General features: G+C 36.7%; 1 protein-coding gene across 1 annotated transcript in view; it reads left to right on the top strand.

The window, feature by feature from the left end:
- The first annotated feature begins 594 nt into the window (after nt 1-594).
- The window catches only part of TINAG (tubulointerstitial nephritis antigen), a 43,766-nt gene continuing 24,875 nt past the window's right edge, over nt 595-19,485 (top strand). The window contains exons 1-6 of the mRNA XM_057372208.1: nt 595-1,087; nt 5,381-5,444; nt 6,563-6,652; nt 8,240-8,354; nt 15,253-15,376; nt 17,516-17,666. Coding sequence (XP_057228191.1) covers nt 718-1,087; nt 5,381-5,444; nt 6,563-6,652; nt 8,240-8,354; nt 15,253-15,376; nt 17,516-17,666 — 914 coding nt within the window. The 5' untranslated portion in view covers nt 595-717. The remainder of the gene's footprint in view (nt 1,088-5,380; nt 5,445-6,562; nt 6,653-8,239; nt 8,355-15,252; nt 15,377-17,515; nt 17,667-19,485) is intronic.

Genomic DNA, 19,485 nt, shown 5'->3' on the forward strand with positions numbered 1-19,485 from the left:
CTATGTTATTTAGAATGATTGCCAAGTTTATTTTGACTACAGAAATGCGAACCTTAAAAGAACATGTTTGGGTAATAGTTTACACTGGAAATCACCTGGGGTTTTTTTTTCTGAACTTATCCGCAGAAAAACAAGTGAAAAAAGGGAAGCTTCTAAGGCTAAACTGGAAATAAAAACTGAAGTGGGGGATGCAGGATAAATTTACAGCAGTGATGTAACTCTGCTCATCAGAAAGGAAAATGCAGATGAAATACAATCTAAATGTTAAAGGTTTTCTAATCACAGGGACAACAGGCTGGTTATAAGTACATGAAAAGAAGGAGAGCTTCCTTGGACACCGTGTACTCATTCCTCGCATTGTTTTGATTTTAGAAGTTTGAAGCATAGAACAAAAATATTGTATCATGTCTATTTTGTATATTCTGAAACTTTGCAATAAACTTTCTGTCTTGCAAGACATTGCACCCTAAGTTTTATAATGAGGAATGCATAGTTGTGGCTCTGTTTCCAGTACCTCTGTATCTTGGGTAAATAAATCAGTTTACAACATATCTGACTAATAATTAACACATAGAGAGTCTTCCTAGAAAACTGTAGTCTGCAGCAATGTTCACATTTCTTTCTGATTGCTAACTGGAGGTACATCTAGAGTAAATTAATATTTGCTAACAAAGTGAAGGACAACAGGCCTCAAAAAAGGCTGCTAGAGGCACAAGAATGTGGCACAAAATTCAGATATTGCTCTTATATTGCCTTGTAAGTGAAATTTTGATGGCAAAAAGGCTTGATTCTAGAAGAAATTATCCCCAAGGACTTTACTCTGTAGAAGACAGTGGACCTGMTAAGTGGAATAGAACTAAAAGGAGTCTGTATCAGGGAAGGTCCTGCAGGATACGAGGCTGCTGCACTGGAAGAGATGATGACTGCAGCTTTAACATTGTCTCCAGAGCAGCTATATGTTACTGTGACCAGTACTGTACCTCAGGCTCTCCTGGGCCTGTAGACTGTTGTGCTGACTACTGGGATGTCTGCAACCACCCTGTGGAGCCCACCAGGTCAGAGGAGCCTTGGCCACCTCCAGCATGGGGTAAGTAGAGAGAAAATGCTTGGTTAGCTTCAGTTTGTCATGATGAAAATATACAYAGATAGTAGAATTACTGATTAATCTTTAGAGTGTATACGTCCTGAAAATGTGACTAAAGACATATTGGACAAAGAGAAGTCACTGAGTATGAAACTGGAGTAAGAATTTCACTTGCTGCTATTTCTTTAATATTTTATTTCTTTGTCCTACGTCTCTAGGACATTAACATTGATTTGACTTTATTTCTCCAGGATTGAACCTTTGTTTTACTTGAAAMTTCTCACAGAATGACCTCATTGGGTCAAAATTAGTGTAATCTCAACAATTTCAAGGGTTTCAGAGATTAACATGCAAGGTCTAAATATTTGTATCCATCAGTACAAACAAATCATCAACAGAACTGTGGATTTTCCTGAATGACATTTCCCTGAAGTGTGCTGCAATGACATTTTTTTTTCTGGGACAGCTCAGATTCAGGGATGAAATGAAGGGTTGTGCTTACAACAAGGAGTAGGTGAASGGGTGCGTTTAGAACAAGGATTTCTGGCATAATTTGGTTTCTTACTAGCTGGTTTGCAGTGGAAGTCCATCCAGAACTAATCTAAACTAATTATCTTTAGTACTAAAGATTACAAAAAAAAACCCCAAACAAACAAAAAAACCCAAAAAAAAAAAAAAAAAAACAAAAAAAAAATTAAAAAAAAAAAAAAAAAAAAAAGCTCTGCAAACAACTGGGCCTCTCCTGGCTCATGGAAAGGCTGCTGAGCAAAATTTGGTATTGTGGATTTTAAGACTGTATCTTCTTACTGTGAGTAGACAAATCTGGCTGGAAATTTAGAGGATATGCCAAAGTTTCAAAAGCCTGAAAACCAACAGAATACTACCATGACCTTTTTAAAGTAACTGTCTCTTTGCAATAACCTTGCTACTTGCATTTTATCACTCAGGAGGCTGTGCTCTTAGGCATGCAGCCAAAATSTGATAAGTGGGAGTGACAGAAATGCTGCAAACAAATTTGATTTTCCAAAGTGCTTCTAACCATCTGAAAGAATGTTGTAGGAATCTATGTAAATAAAGACATTTGTTTAATATTTATTCAGTGCAGTGGTGTATATTATTTTCAACATGGGGTCAACATGGGGTTTTTGTTGCGAGCTCTACATAATGTGTAGTTGCATTTCTGCTTCAGAGCTGGCAGCTGGTGAGTCTGCTTTGGCAAACTGTCTCATGGAATTGAATCCTTACAAAATCTGCAGCAGTTTGCCACGTGGGCACTGCCACAAGTTTACCTCTAAAATGTAGAAGTGTAACAGAAGGTTTGATAAGGCAATAGGAAGGRGTAATATTTTTACTGCTTTCTTAATCCAATTTTTGCATTTGTGTTCACTATTTTGCAACTCTGAACATACCTGCCAGAGGTATCAATTATATTTACTCTATTCAAGTACCTTTACTTGTCCTATAGATCATCTTATACTATCTTTTACCATGTCATCTCATAAAAAAATCCTGGTTCTCTGAACTTTAAAGTGAGAGAAAGTCTGCAAATTTTGAAAATCTCTTAATTGGATATTCATTACACAAGGAATTTAGAAGGTAAAAGGAGAATAATAAAGCCAAAATAAAGTGGGGGGAAAAATTAAACAAAACCAACTCTAAAGAATCATCCTAGAACTGGAATATCTGAGGAACTGGAATGCAAAAGAAAAAATAAAGACTGAATACCTGAAGWTTAAAAAAACTAGGAAGCATGTTTAGAACTGACATGTTATCTGACTTTTAGCAACTGAGACTACACTTCTGCCTTAGACTAAGAGTTATTTAAGCACTTGAAGACCACATATGCTGAAGTACTTTTTACCTGAAAGATCATGATCTTTGGATGCCAGAGGTTTTGCTCTCCGAGCCTCCTGAGTCATGCATCTTTAAATAAAGCAATAAACTGAAGTGTTTCACATGGGCTGGAATGTACAGCAATAAAACTGCTCAGYGGTTTCTGGATCCACACATATTCACTATCTTGGTGTACAGCAGAAATAAGATACACCATAACTTCCTCCATGGGTGTGCRCCATGCTGGGGGTCAGCATTCATTTAACTATGTGGAACTGCTTTGTGTTTGCCTTTATAAACCCAGCATTCAGTTTAGTTCCATGGCTTTCACGTTTAGTTTCTGAGGAAACTGCCTTAGATACCAAATAGAAGTTCAGGATCTTTTTATTAGTAGCATTCTAATTTTTGTGGTTAGAAGAACATTTTGAGTTTAATCTCTGGACTGTATTTATTATTTATTTTATCTCTTTGTTTCAATTATCCTGATGGTATAAAAAGCCGCTTCAAAATCCACACACTGGGTCTCACCCTGTTGGTGGTGTACAAGTGACAGCCAGTGAATTTGCTAATTGCTTTTACATGATGGTCATGATCTGATCTACAAGGGAGCAAACCTGAAGGCATTTCACTGACAGAAATACTCACAATAATGCAGGAGGCAAATGAAATAGAGCCATTTAGGGTACAAGAATATTGGACTGGGAAGGAAGTCTCCATGTGTCCAAAGCTCTTCTTTCCTATAATGATTTTCACATCATAAAATYCCATTCACAAAGTCATCAAGCTGCATCTTTGAATTAATTAATTTCCCATTAAATGTATTAATATTCCAACCTAATACATTCAGAGATAGACAACCTCGCTGTGTTCTCATGTGTTTTTTAGCATACATATCTCKGATTCTCTCGCTCTGTTCTCATGTGTCTTTTAGCTTACATTATCTCTGTTGTCTCACTGATGCCTCCAGCAGTACTCCTGGCCCTCTAAAATATTCATTTGGCTAGGTTAAAGAAACTGCATGATGTTTAATCTTCAATTCCCTATGCATACACCATTAAAAGGTGCTTCTGTACTCGTGCAGGTTTGTATTTTGTCTTGGGCACAGGCAGTGAGCCYTGCCAGCAGAGCTCCAGTGAGGCTCTGTCCCATCGCTCAAATGCTGCATCAGTGCTTTCTTCCCTTGATATTTTTGAAATATCTTGCTTGAGCCTCCTTCTAGCTACTGTCTGATGCTGACTTTGGGACTTCCTGTGACAAACTGTGGTGTTTTGGTAATTTGCTTTGAATATTGTCTGAAAAATACCTCAGATCTTAGCTGAAGTTGGATTAGAGCAGACCCTTTGGGCCTCAGACTGCCTGGGTGGGATTTATTTGACCTGTGCAATCTCCCATAGSCTGCTAAATGACCAACAGGGAAAGGAGGGCACTTACAGAAAATACATCAACTCTACTTCACTTCTGCACTTTGTTGTGAAATTATGTAGGGTTAGAGTGCATATTTCTGTCCTGGCAATGAAGGAGTGCAGGCGGCTGAGGCCTACATGTGTGTGCCCTGGCTGTGAGAAGGGGATGGCCTTCCTCACACTCGTGTTAGGAGGAAAAACGTGACATTGTGCAAATCTGAAAGCCAACTCTATGCTAAAGCTTCTTGAAAATGGAGGAAAAAGGAGTCCAAGCCCTCTCAGCGGGGGAAGGAATGTGATCTTTGTAGTCTCACTTGTCAGAAGGGGCTGGAAAACACAGGCCTGTCTGATAAATGTACGATGTTGGTTATTTACTCAATCCAACACCCTGTGAAGGCATTCCGGCTCATTCTTTTATTGAAGCTTTGACAATAAATTGCACTGATAAAATAATTTAAGTGGAATAACTTAAAACACATACAAAGTCTTTTCTCAGCGAAGAGCTATCAAATAAAAAAAATGAGAGGGGTGTGTTTGTGGGGATAAATCATCAYTCAATTTATGTTTTATACTGGGTTTTGGGGAGTGCGTGAAACATACATATGTCTTGAAATGTAATTGATCTGTCTTTTTCAAAGAGGAATTAATCTGGTGAAGAAAAAGAATTTTTTACAATAGTTTTTGACTACTCACTATTTAAAAAAAATTCTATACCTATAAAAACTTTTGTCTATCCAATTGACTAATAATCTTTATAAGAAATATTTTCTTTTTAGTAATGGAAAATAACTTTATTTGAAAGACTTTTTCCACTTACATGTAAGGTAATTTTTCAGTGGGTGTTTTGAATCTAATGCTGATTTTATTTACTATGAATGATAACATATTTGTTAAAAAAATAAAGTACATTAAACTGCCTGCATTACTTGGAAGAAACTGGAAACATATTGCTGACTTTCAACTAAATAATTACAACCAATTAATGCAATAGTAGCAAGAGTTTTCAGTAATTCACTTGAATTATTATTTTTTTTCACACATCTATATGTTATGTTGACAGGTTGTTATAAAGATGGCCGATATTATGGAGAAGGAACAATAATTAAAGACAACTGCAATTCCTGGTAATGTTTCAGAGAACAGCAAATTGAATTTTATCTAGCATATGTCAAGAAACAGGAATTAAGGTAGAGAGCATCTTTAAATTCATATTAAACATGTAATCAAATCAAAATGGCTGGAAAAATAGTGCTAAGTATTAAGGTTTTGCRGAAGTAGATAACAGTCAGCTTAGAAGAATGGCAAGAGGGAAACTGGACTTTCTAATCAAGACATGAATATCAGATTATTAAAATCTCCTCCTCATGGCCTAATTGTGTCGCTGCTCAGTCTAGATCTGGGCATTGACCTGAACGCAGAAAAACAAGTATCATTAAAATTTATGGGATCCTTCCTCCTTTTTTTTTTTATTAATAATGACATCTTACATTATGTTGTGAGGGAAGCATATGTACATGTATATATATACCTATATACACACACACACATATATACATAGATATATATATACACACACACACACACATATATGTGTATATATATATACATATATATGTGGAAAGAAGTGAATTGTTTGAGCACCCCGTTCTCTGCCTTGGGACAGGAGAAGAAAGTGCAGGCAGGAGAGCTTTACTCTCATCCCTGGCAGCTGGCTGCCTGAACGGTCTCTCTGCTTTGCCTCTCCAAAGAACAGCCCTACACTGGAGGGGTTAGAGTCCCAGGGCAGTCCTAGGGCTCCAGTAGTACCCAAACAGGTCTGGAGCTCCCACTCAGTTGACTTTGGCACAGAATCCTTGGAGCAAGGTGTCTATGGCCACAAAACCCTTTCTGGGTTTCCAGAGGAAAACTTCCTCAAAACATTGCGCTTTTTTTTTTTTTTTTTTTTTTTTTTTTTTTTTTAAGGAATTCAACATCAACTTTATATTCCTTGGTTTGGTCTCACAAAGATGGAAGCAAAATTTTTCATATATTACCTTTCCCAGAAGCTGTAAAGCTTCCCACCTTGTTCCAATTCATTAGGTAGTGAAACAGGAAGAAAAGGCATTATGTTTTTGTAAGCATTATTGTGACAATTGTATTGTTCACAAAAATTCCTCTCTCCATCTGCCTTCTGCTGTTAAAGTGCATATTTTTCCTTTGACAATTCTTGTTCTTTTTCTCCATTATATTCTTGTCCTTTCAGCAAATGTTTCAACAGTCTCTGGAAATGTTCAACAGACRTCTGCCTTGTTCGCCAAGACTTAATTCAGCGCATCAATTCTGGAGATTATGGGTGAGAAGCCTTTTATTTTAAGAGTTTGTTATGCAACACAGATTGYTTGATCATTGTGTGTATGTGCAAATTACAAGGTACGCAGTCCTCCCCACCCCTTCATTCTCAAAACACAACAGCAATTTGACAGTGAGTGTACATTTGTAAAACTTTCTTAAATCACTGGAAGATTATAGAGTTTTAAATGGAAAGACACTGAACACCTCATGTTAGTAAAAATTACTGTAAACATCTATCTAAAATATTCTCCAAATTTAGAACAATTTTTTTGTCTCTCAAAACACAAGTTGCATCATATTCCCTTATTTTTCACTGTGCTTATTACTTGGGATAGATATTTAAAGTAATTTTTTGTCCTCACTTGAAARCATTGTTCCACATATCAGAACTCTGTTAGCACTGGAAGAGAAGATGGCCCAATGGGGACCAARTTATTAGGACTTTGTGGGACTTGTTTTTTTTTTCTTGCTAACAACCTCATTCCCCTAGCTAGTGCCTGGGGATTAGGGATCCAAGTACTAGATCTGTGCCTTGGGAGGCTGCTGGCAGTTTACAGATAGAGAATACAGGGGCAGCTTCCCTAGGTTCTGGGTCCCAAATTCACCAGGGAAGCCCATCCAGATTTCAAGCTGTCATTTCAATGCTGAAATATTTTGTACTTCACAGAAGACATTCAAACCAATTGAATTAGGACAAACGACCAAGTAAGGCATCTGGAGCCCTTAACCTCTTTCTTGTCAGTGGTGAGCGATAAAGTTTGCCACAGGATCGTTAAGTCTACCTCAGATATGGCTCAACTTTTCCATGTCCCTGAACTCCCTGACTAAGGAGAAACCAGAGGCTTCTTTGGGCAGCATGAATCCCACTCCCCGTACTTCACATGCAAGCAAGAAAGGAATGGGTAAAGAGAATGCTCTCTCCCTTGTCACTCAGCCCTTACCCAGTAATAAATTTCAGTGTTTCAAATGTGTACAGCTGCAAGAGTATTTTTTTTTGTTTGTTATGCATATAGCTTGTATGCTAACACTGCAATCTGAGTCAAGTCCACCTAAGAATGGCGAGGGAATACTTAGAGAACCATGAGGAGCCCTTTCTCTCACAGTGGCTATGGGTATAAAACTCAGGCAGAAGGTATCAGCTGGGCTTTTTGCAGGGTTCAACAGTATCTCTCTTCTGGTGCTTAAGAGCTTSAAGGTGCACTGTAACTCACTACATGAGGCTGTTAGTTTTCTGTGGGAATCTGGGCTGGAGCATGATTTGAGCATAACTTCAAGAGAACAGTAATGTTTTAACTGAACATCCAGTACTGCTCTGAAGCATGGCATGCTCATGTCCTGCAGGCTAATGTGATGCTGATCCCAAATCACCATTATTCATATACTGCTCTGTTGTTCCATCTTGCACTTATTTGCAGTGGAAGAGCCCATAGCAAATATTTCCTCATGCATATTGAATGCAAGGTTTTGAAATGTAATTTCAAGAAATTATTTCTGGATCTTTTTGCTAGTTATACTCTCAAATGAGCAATATGTTAATGTATTATCTCTAACCTGAGTTTTGTTTGTTTGRTTTTTGTCTCTGAGTTAGATGGAAAGCTGACAACTACAGTCAGTTCTGGGGAATGACAGTGGAAGAAGGTTTCAAAAAGCGCCTGGGCACCTTCCCTCCATCTCATTCTTTGCTGAATATGAGAGAAGCTCCAGTAAGTGTCATGTTTACTTGTTAAATTTTTTTAATAATTTCATCACATGGAAAAATAAGTGTGGACAATTATAAAAGTCTGATTCAGGGTTTTGACACTAAATGTTTCCTTGTTGAATATGAARCTTCTGAAACAGTTTTACAAGTCACAGAATGTCCAGCCCTGTTGACAGAAATCAAACAAGGAGTAACAAAATAAAACCCTTGCCACTATGAAGCTCTGCAGCAATATTAACTTTTCATTGTAGTTTACTTCTTTAAGYGGGCTTGATACAAACCTCTCCATTTGMTSRTCATTGCACACATAGCTGTAACCAYAGAAAAATAAATCTGGGCATAGTTCATTAAGGCTAAGAGCTGAGACTAAAGAGCAATGTTTGACAGAAACTGTGTAAGCTTTTTTTGGGTTTTGAACAAATGGACAGCAGAAGTATGGGAATTATTGAAAAACAAAATGATTCTCTAMTACCAGCTTTCTAAATCTCTTCACCATGGTAATTTTCATGGCAGCTAAATTAAATTYCCTATCATTTATTTATGCTGAAATKAGTTCTTAATCAAAGCAAATGTACTTTAAKTTATGTACAWAGCTTAAGCAATTTAAGAAAAAAAWAGAGGTTATTGAATCCAGAGGGATTTTCTGAATACTTTGGATCAGCTACCTGGTTTCTTTCTTAGAGGACAAAATTTATGGAAATCACAGAGAAAAAAAACCCCACCTAACTAGCTCACCATAGTGAAATTAGAAGAATTGAAAGTATAAATAGATAGATCCAAGGTCTGCAAAAGCATGAAGTGTAACAGGTATTTATCTTTGGCTTCTATATAGCTCAGGCAAGTGATGCCATTTGAGTATCTATTAGAAGTCAATTGCTGATACTCCTTTGCATTGTGGTGTTGCCTAGAAACAAAAGAAAAGCTTTCCAAACAATATTAAATATTAAATAATATTAAATGGTAATATAAAGAGAAGTTCTTCAATGAAAGCTTTCAGGTGCACAAAATATCTATGCACATGCCTGATATGGTATTTCCACAAATTTTATAAGTGTAATTAATTAGTATAACTGGCAAGTACGCCCTACAGGAGACTGGCTGTCCTTGTTACCCAACCTTGGGCCTGCCCCCTGGAATCTCTCCAAAGTGTTCTTCACCTTATATTTTGTTATGTCTTCTGGGTGCTGGTGCAAATTAGTGTGTCCTTGTCAGAAATTCTTTTTTTTGAAAATAAGACTAAACAGAATTTCRAGAAACTGGCATAAATGTGTGAGAAAAAATGATCTACTAAAGAGTGAGAAAGTGCGTAAAACTATACAGCTATATATTAAAAATCTACAAAGCTGAAAATGTATAAAAATATGGAAAAAGCTAAAAAAGTATCAGTGGCAGAAGGGTTTCCACATGATGGAAGAATCTGTGGTGACAGCAGTGCAGAGCTGCCCCTTGAATGAGTTTTGGGGAAAGTAGGGGTTGGCCTCTGCAATAATTTTAGCAGTCCTAACCCTTTTGCTTGATTCAGATTCATTCTTTGTTACACACAATGACAGCTCCCCGAAGCAGCATGGTGAGGCATTGGCCTGGGGCCCAGATTGGCCAGCTCAATCAAAATTACATTGTGAAGGGTTGCCAGAGCAAGAAGTGGTCAGGAATTAGGCTTTGGAGTTTTGCCTGGTAGGATTTTCTGGACTACTCTTCAGCCAAAGAAGGATGGCAGGTCAAAATAAGACAATGGCATAAAAGAATTTAATCCAGTATTTAGTAGGTGCCAGCCTTAAGTTACCGGTGAACTGCACTGAGGCTGAAAGAGTCAGATTGATTTGTTGTTGTTGGTTTTTTTTTTCCTTGAGGCGTAAGGTGTGGTGCTCCTAGAGCACCGGCAAAAAAAGATGTTAYGTACCTAGCCCAGAGATTAACATCTACATTACTCAGTATCTAGCTAGTTGAGACAAATCCCACTTAGGAAAACAGAAAAGGGAAGGTTTCAARAAATTCTTCACAATACTTGCTTTCTTTCATTGAGTTTGGAGTAGCTGTTTACTCAGTAGCCCAGCATTATGTCYAGCCTATTGAATCGTTGTTACTAAGCTTCCTGCTACATTCACTGCTACACTTCCTACAACCTTTGTTCCACTAATGCATTTCTCAGTCATATTTTCTCTGTCTGCTGTCTTGTGAAATATGTGAGCCCCAASCCAATTGCCTTTGGCACTGCCAGACACCCAAGGAGATTCAATGCATTTTTCTACAGAAATCCAGTTTTGCACATTCATGTATTTAGCCATCAGGAASTCTTACATGTTGACAGAACCACATACTTTCCACAGGTTCTAAGAAATATTTCTAYRTAAGAAAGCAAAAARTARAAAATAACAACCTCTGTATGACTTTTTGAGCTCCTGGAAAATTCTTTCAGCTTGCAGGAAATGCCTTTTAGTAGTACCTGAGCCCATCTCCTACCTATGGCTTCTCTWCAGAATTATTAGAACTTCCTTGCTCTTAGCCCCATGGTTTCTTAACTGGTCTTGATTCAAAAATATGTTTCTCTGAACTTCCCTATAAAGTTCCAAATTTCCCTGATTTTGTCCCCTTTAGTTTCTAGAAGAATATAATCTCTCTAATGTCTTTGTGATACCTCAGGAAATTACCTGTCATTTGCCATATTTTAATATTTCACAACAACWTTTTAAAAATTCAATTTTCTCAGTCATAGGCAGATCCATATCTACTGCAACTGTACCATCCAAGAATTTCAGGGCATGGACTGTGCTCATCAGGGAGTACATCAATTGATTCTTTCAGCTGGCAAAACACCAGTAGCGATGGAGTTAACTCCAAGGCACATTTAAAGATAAATATCTTACCAGATTTTCAGAGACTCTTGCCCCTGTTTCACCTTCCATGAATAATTTTCTGTTACTGGTATACAGCAAAGCATACTAACACATTTGCAAAGGCCCAAATGATTAAAAACTAGTGAGTTTCATGACAGTGTTTCCATTAAGCTTCACCCATTACTGGGTGACAACTGAAAATAGAGTAAAAGAGAAATTAATAATGAAATTCAGAAAGAATGACATTTTATTATTTTTCAGACACATTCCAAACCTTAATGGCTTAACCTTTAAGTGACTTCATTGAGTACTAATTCACATGAAGAACAATGTACTAGTTACTTACTGTGGATAAACTGGTACTGATGAAATAGTCATGCATTCAATGGGACTATTACTGTCTTTCTGATTTTGCAAGTGATAAAACTACAAGTAATTTCCCTCAAACCACATATTTAGTGGATAAAAATGCTAGAACTAGTGTTCAGGAGTTTTGAGCTTGCACTGACTTAATTGAAACCWGGTAACTCTGTTATTGTAGAAAGAAATCCACATCTACCATTCATTAAATACAACTTTTATTTTTTCCCTTTAAATAAAAACATTTCTTTACCATGCTTCCAATCTATTATTAAGAGAAAAAACTGATAGCTTCTGCTGTATAAGAGCCTGATGTTCTGATTATTTTCCATTGTCTTATGGGGATACTTAAGAAAAACATTTTTCTATGGAAGGGGCTCCTTACTCAAAGGCCTGGGAAAACAATATTCAAAAATGTCAAGCTTTTCTGTGCTGGCAATTTTACATGTACAGCACAGTCAGTTCTCAGCAGTGTCAAAAAGTTTGCTTCTGGAATAGAGATTTTTTAGTTGTTTCTTTGACTGTCCAACTACAAATAAAACTTCATAAAATTAATTCAAATTAAACAGTCTGATAGAACTAGATTTCATTTTAGCTAAATAACAAACTTCCTGAARTTGCTTATGGAGCTTTTAAAAGTTCTGCTATTAGTAAAAGACTATATATGTTCAATAAGGTGATGCTTTTGTCTTGAAGGGAAGTTTAACATRATAAGATACATTAGAATACCTAAAAGACAATGATACGGAGCAAGAACGAAATCTGAACTGAGAACCCTCTGTTGCATAGTATGGCTAGACCTGAGCATAAACCCACAGCTAAGTGTGTCACTTACACTGTTTGACTCCTGACAAAGCTGAAGCTCCTCAGTCTGATAAGGCATTTTCACTGCAGGAGACATTGTAATTATTCTTGAAGTTCCAAGTAGCACAAGAATAACTGTGCTACTTCGCACCTTTAAAACCATTATAAAACCACTTTTGGTGGTATTCTATCAGCACAAGACCTGGCAAGAAGTACGTTGCAATGGTAGGATCTGCACCCCACAGCAACGAGGTGCTCACATAAGTGCCATCTTACAAGAAAAGGAAATACATAATTCAGTATGAAGGCACCATTTTTCAAYAAGTATGAAGGAACTCGTAAAGACAATGTGAAAGTAGACAAAGTATACCAGCTGTTTCACTCATATATGGCTTTTCCAGCAAAAACTCTCAGCAGCTGAATTTTCTCTTGCAAACTGGAGGTTGTTCATATTCAGTTTGTCTTCACAAAATAAATGATGTTCAGAACCTTTTTCCTACATTAAAATAAAAAAAAAAAATTACTTTCCCTCAGGAAAACAATTTTCAAATTTTCAAATTCAGCCGTCTTTGGTCTTTTTTCTCTTACTTATCATCTAACTTTTCTGAAGAAGTCGCAGTTGAAATTCGAGGGCTCTTTTATATCCTTTTACCTCCCTACTCTGGCCAGGCTTTTCACTTCACTGCAGAGTATATATGAAGGTTTAAAAATAGTTCACCAGTCATTTTCTGATTGCCTTGTGCTGTCTGATACTGGTCCACGGAGCATACATTGAGAAACAGTTGTCTAGACTTGATATTTGTCACAGAGCCACAGCTCTTCTCAATATTAGGGAAGTAGTTTTTTCAGAAAAAAAAAGCCAATGTTTCTGGCTGCAGATCAGTCCTGCATTTCTAAATGACAAGGCTGAGGGTTAATGAGGGCTTTGCTCTGGGATTTAACAATATGATGTTAATAAATACATTGGCAGTAGGTTAGGAATACATAAAGTAATACATTGTCACAGACTRGAGATCTGTTTAGGATTTTGCTCTTCTCAACTGTCTCATTTGTAATGAGGCACTGTCATGAGCATTGTAAGCATCCATTGCCCACATAATTGTGCTAAGCATTTGCCAGATTTTGCCTGTTTGCTGGTTGGTGCTGAACAGTCTCATCATATAAAAGAAATTCTACTTGTCTGGGATTTCTCCTATATGTTTTGTCTTCAAAGTAAATCTTGAGCTTGTGCAGACTTGCTAATAGTGAACATAATTATTTACCAAGTTATTCTTTAAATTAGTTGCTGCTTCCTAAATGCCACTTGATGTTGCAAGTCCCATGTATATAAATCTCTTTGAAAAGAGCATACTTTTGAAACTGATTAATCAAAATATTGAGATTAATATTTTAGCAAGGTTTAAAAAAGGCCTTTTATTGGTGGAGATGAGACTTTCAAAATCACTGAAGTGACCTAACAGCATACAGTATTCTTTAACAGATTCAGGACTCACAGCCTGCATCTAACCTGGTGAACCCAGAACTGCTGGGTCGGGGAATATACACAGACTGTATCACTTTGCCTGTTGGGCTTGTATCCCAGTCTAATGTCAGATACAGACTTGAGGTACAATCTTCCTTTTTCCTTACYCACTTTTTCTCAGTTGGAGATTTTCTGTAGCAAATCTGGGTGTACAAGCTGGATGGAAGCACTGCTGTTTTGCAGTGTACACAACAAAGAGAGATCTTGACACAGGCAAAGGGGTAAAATTTGGTTCCCTGAAGAGTCGTGAAATAATTTGAAAGAACTGGCCTCAAGTGTTTAAATCATCTTATCAAAAGGTATATTTAATGATTATAAGTCACATATAAAATCTAGAAAAATATTTTAGCAAGGGTACCCAGAATTAGAAGAGAAATAAATTGAAGTAAAAGAAAGGAMTTTAAACAGGATAGAAGCCACTGTGCTTCAGAGTTTCAGCCTGCTTATGAAAAAGACACATCAATGAATGTTTTGCTTGGGAACAGATRATCTTATTTTGTATATTGTATTTCCTTCTGGAACTGATGTTATCAACAATTTTTTGAAACAAACTGATTGGATGGACTAATATTGCAATTCTCTGTAACCATTCCTATTTCCTTGAGCAGCATAATCAATCATTTCATGAACTTCAACAGTAAAAAAAGAAGGTCAATCCTTTTGATATGTTGAATCCAGAGCAGATTATWAGCAGTTGTACCAGATGGCTTTTAGATATGCAAATATTTATTCAAAGCTTGGAGGACTTTGGAGGAACACATAAACTAGGGCTGAGAGATGAAGGTGCCAGAAATGGCTTGCCAAAGTGCTTTAGTGAGCAGACCTCGAATTTTCATCAATTCACTATCAGATTGCAAAGCAGAATAAAAATCACTGATTTTTATTCTGGAATAACTGCTTGAGACAGAAAAACCTCTATGTAAAAGACAAATCAATGTCTGATTCCTCTCCCATGGTGACTAAAATTTCCTACATACAGCCACATATCTGGAAGAACAGGGTAACATGTATCTAACTTTACTGCTATTTGTACCAGAGGGCTTTTATTTCCAAAAATGCCAGCTGAGTCTTACCTATCAGATATCATAGGGAATTGTTGTTTGAGATAAAAATCAGAGAAAAWCTGGACAGGTTATTCAGGTTGAAAGTCATGGAGCTCAGCTTTTCAGCTCAGCTAATGTAGTGCCAGAATCCTCCTGCTGTCATGGGTCTACAGCATCCAGCCAACAGGAAACCACCACAGAGTTGCTTGGGAGGTCTCAGGGCCAATACTTTGCGTTTCCTCACTTTAAAAATTCAAAAATTTACAAACAAAATTATGGTAAAATTTATGATAAMAAAAGGAAATGAAGCATACACAGATCTTCTACATTTTGTTTTAGGGAAAGTCACTTCCAGAAGAAAAGTTTCCTGCAATTTTTTCAGCCACTTAYGAGTGGCCTGGGTGGATTCATGATCCTTTGGATCAACGAAACTGTGGAGCATCCTGGGCTTTTTCAACTGCAAGTAATATTTTTCCCCCTTTAAAAGTGTCAGTGATGTTAGATGTGTAATACAAATTTGTAGTGGTTAGTAACAAAATAACTCCAGATTGCTTTTCACTTTTAATTAGCAAATAGGAACGTTTATAATTGCTACAACTTTCTCTCTGTGTTGTCCCAAAGTCTTAAAATGTCAATCTAAGCTACAGCACTTTCTTTTCTTAAAGTTGTGTAACATAAGACTTTTTTTGTGACAGAAAGTAGAAAATGAATTGACTGATGCACTTTATCATAACTAATAGAGTAATGTTTAAAAAATACCTTTTCCTTCTGTGCAACTGCATGCTTGACTTAAAAGCTTAAAACAGGTAGGCTTTAATTTCTTTATATGTATTCATATTTTTCTGCATTTAACAGTGTCCAACCTTTGCTAAATATTGGGTAAAAGACTTTCAAATTTTATGAGAAGAAAAACCTAAAACTACTCAGATACTTGTGAAAGAAGCAATCTTTCAAATTCCATAAGCAATGACAGTAATGCAATTCAACCTCATGTGTTTCAAATCCTGGTTTTATGAAAAATGGGCACAATGGTCACTTTCTCCAAAGGAGCTATAAAAATCTGTTATGTATATTTTTCTTGCAATAAATATCAGTGCATATTTGGATATATAAAGATAGAGAAAAAATCATGTGATCAGTCTTCATGGCTTGATTTGGCTACTGGGTTCTCACTGGTCCAGGTATCTGTAACTGCTTTGTTAAATTACAGCAGTAAGAGAAGGAAAGGAGGGTTTAGGCCAGGTAATTTCTGCTCCCTGAAAAAGCCAGATTGAACATGCTCTTTTTTCAATATCTCTTTTCCACTATAGTTTTAAAAAGAGAAAACCAAGGAGGCTTTTAACAGCTCTTCTGACAGATTACTGCAGGGATGAACAGAGATCACTGAAGATAAGACTTCTTAGATATTGTGTCTAAATTTTCCTTTTCATAAACATATCTTTTTATTTTAATTCACATAATTCTTTTCAAAGCTCTACCAGATATCTGAATATGAGATGCCTTCCAGGGTTGTTTAGATGCATCTAACATTTTCAATCTGAATTTTCAAGATTAATTTTTGACCAATGAACAAACACTGCTATATAATATTTTTTCTATCATGAGTAATTTCTATAAGTATCCCTAAACTTTACAGTAAAAGGCTTTTATATTTATGAAAATGATTTCATTATCATGGGACACCTCCCAAAAGCACAAAATACAGTTGTCACCTCCCATTAGCAAACTTTATTTTCTGGAGTCTTCCCCAAAGTTCAACAAAGTTAGTGTTGGATTTTGATGGGGATTTAGAYTTCAAGAGATATTTAAAATATTTATTTTCAAATTCAGAAATGCATGACTAAAAGTAATATAAATAAAATTAATTTCAGGTAATGATTGAAAGTGAGGCTTAATGATTGTTTCATTGTCATTTGATAAAGAAACTAGAAGTACCTACTGTGAGTTTCACCCACAACTTAGTTAACCTGGTCTGCCTTTACATCAGTTCATAAATATATAAATACTATGAATCATGATTATCTGATTGAATTCAGGTAAGATGCCAATCTCAGAAGAATAATTTTKTGTGGTAAGTGAGGGAGGTACAAAGAGTCCTACATTTACACTTAAAATGAATGTCTCAAAATATTCTTTTAATAATACTGGTGCGTACTTCATGTTGAATTATCTTTTCCATAGGACTATTCATTCTTTTCCCCTCACATATAGGAAAGAGAAGTAGAAAAGACAGCAAAGAGATTTGGAGATTCAGCTGCAGAAAGGGTGGAAGTATTTGCATCTTCTGCTGAACACAACCAGATATGAATATGCATTTGCAAACATGGTAGASACAATTATGTATCATCTGATGTTATCATCTAGATATGTGTGACTTTATAATAGCCAGTAAATCTATGGATTTGTCATATTACAGCAAAGTTACTCATGATGTTTTGCAGTCTCACAAATTTCTGGATACATTCTAACTGTATGGTTTAGTGAAGGTATCTGCACAGACAGAAAATATTGAGGTTGTATTTCAATCCCTCTTTCACAGTAATAAATGCAAAGTTGTGAGTAATTATTTGTTTTTGGTAACAGAAAATTTGTTTCCAAACAGGTGTTGCTGCAGATAGAATAGCAATTCAGTCAAAGGGTCAGATCACAGACAACCTTTCTGYTCAGAACTTGATCTCCTGTGATACCAGGAATCAACATGGGTGTAATGGTGGAAGTATTGATGGTGCTTGGAGATACCTGAAAACACATGGGTAAATATTTTATTGATCTGTTTAGATTATTTTAAATGGAAGCAATTGCTTAAGTTACAATACGACCATATTGCAAATGGACTCAAAATTGTGTGTTTCCTGGGAAACAGGGTCTTCATGTTAAACAGCCTTGAGTAAGCAGCCAATTGCATGAGACAACATGTGAATATTCAAAAGAATCAAATCTTTTCTCTATAAAGCAAATTGTAATAATCTCACCCCAAGGTTTTTACAGAATGCAACACTCTATTAAGGACTGTACCTAGAGCCTTCTTCCTACAACTCAGACTAAGCAGAGTTAACAGCTGTCAAATTCCACCTAAAACAGCTAGAAATTTTTTAAAATGGAATATAAACATTTATGGAACCACAAAACAATTTTTGTTGGAACTTTGGAGGTCACCTAGTCAACCATTCTGCTCAAAGCATGACTTTGAAATTAGGTCAGGCTGTTTAGGCCATGTCCCTGGACACATTTTGAGTATCTTCAAGGATGGAAGTTCCACAATCATTTTGCAGCAGGTCAGTTTGTTTGACCACTTTTATGGTCAAACACTTTTTTTTTTGTATCAGCATTTTCCTCAGTAGAACTTGTGACTGGTACCTTCCAGCTTTTTGTGGTACATCTTTTGTTCTGTCTACTCTATACCTTTYCTTATGTAGTTGAAGACAGGAATTATATACTCCTTAGGTTTTCTCTACTCCAGACTGAACAACTGCCTCAGCACAAGTCCTCTAAACGCCTTCCACTGGACTTGCTCAGTTTGTCAGTGTCTTTTCTCGAAAGCACATAGTGAAGATACCCCATCTGTGGAGTAGTAATTTGAGTGGAATAATAATTTTTCACATGTCTTGGCTATGTTCTTGATAATATATGCCAGTATTGGCTGACAACATCTGCCAAGAGGGCTCACCTAAGTTCCACTTTCTCAGGACTTCATGTCCTTCTCTGTGAAACMACTTCCTACACAGGTGCCCTCCCAGTACCTGGGCAGTTCTGGCTCAGGGGCAGGATTTGCCATGTGTCTTTGTTAAACTTCAGGATATTTCTGTCAGGGTCATTTCTTCAGCCTATTAACACTGCCCTGAATGACAGTTGTGCATACTAATCATTCCCCACCAGTTTTGCATTCTCAACAAACTTGCTAAGGGTGCCTTATATCCAGCTGTCCAAATTGTTAATAGAGGTGCAGAAGCATTGGTTTTGTGTTGTCTCCTGGGGAATGACATAAACAGACACCAGTCCCTTTGACCTGCCAACCTTTCAGCATGCCAATCCACAACTGACCTTGTAAACAACATACCTAATCCAATAAAGTAGAGGAACACCTCAGGAACCTATGCTGAAAATGTCACTAAAGACAAGGTAATTTATATCTACTGCTTTTCTTATTCTCCATGGAGCCAGTCGTTTCATCGTGGTTAGACTGTCTCATCACATCATCATTACCCACTGTGGTGAATCTTCACTGCCTGTTTTCAGTCAACTCCTTGAAGTTTGTATGCCTGGAAATGGCTTCAACAATCGTGTTTCAACAATCGTGTTTTAGAGACCATATAATTAAATTCTGTTGGTTTTCACATCACCAGATTTTTTTTTGTACTTTCTATTCCATACTAAAATCTATTTCTTGTCTTGCTTTCATACAGTCTTATCCCTTACTCTGATATATCTGAAACTGACAGACAGAGAGATCTCAGGTGTTCTCTCTGTCAACTTTTAATATTTTATTTATAAAWTAAACAAATAAACAARCCATGACAAGTGCAAAAGAATGTCAGATGTGATGTGTCATAGTTGACRTGGCAGCCTGGGGTT

Source organism: Malurus melanocephalus, unplaced genomic scaffold (genome assembly GCF_030028575.1).
Source record: "Malurus melanocephalus ecotype Western Australia unplaced genomic scaffold, MMel_1.1 scaffold_166, whole genome shotgun sequence".
Taxonomy (NCBI): Eukaryota; Metazoa; Chordata; class Aves; order Passeriformes; family Maluridae; genus Malurus; species Malurus melanocephalus.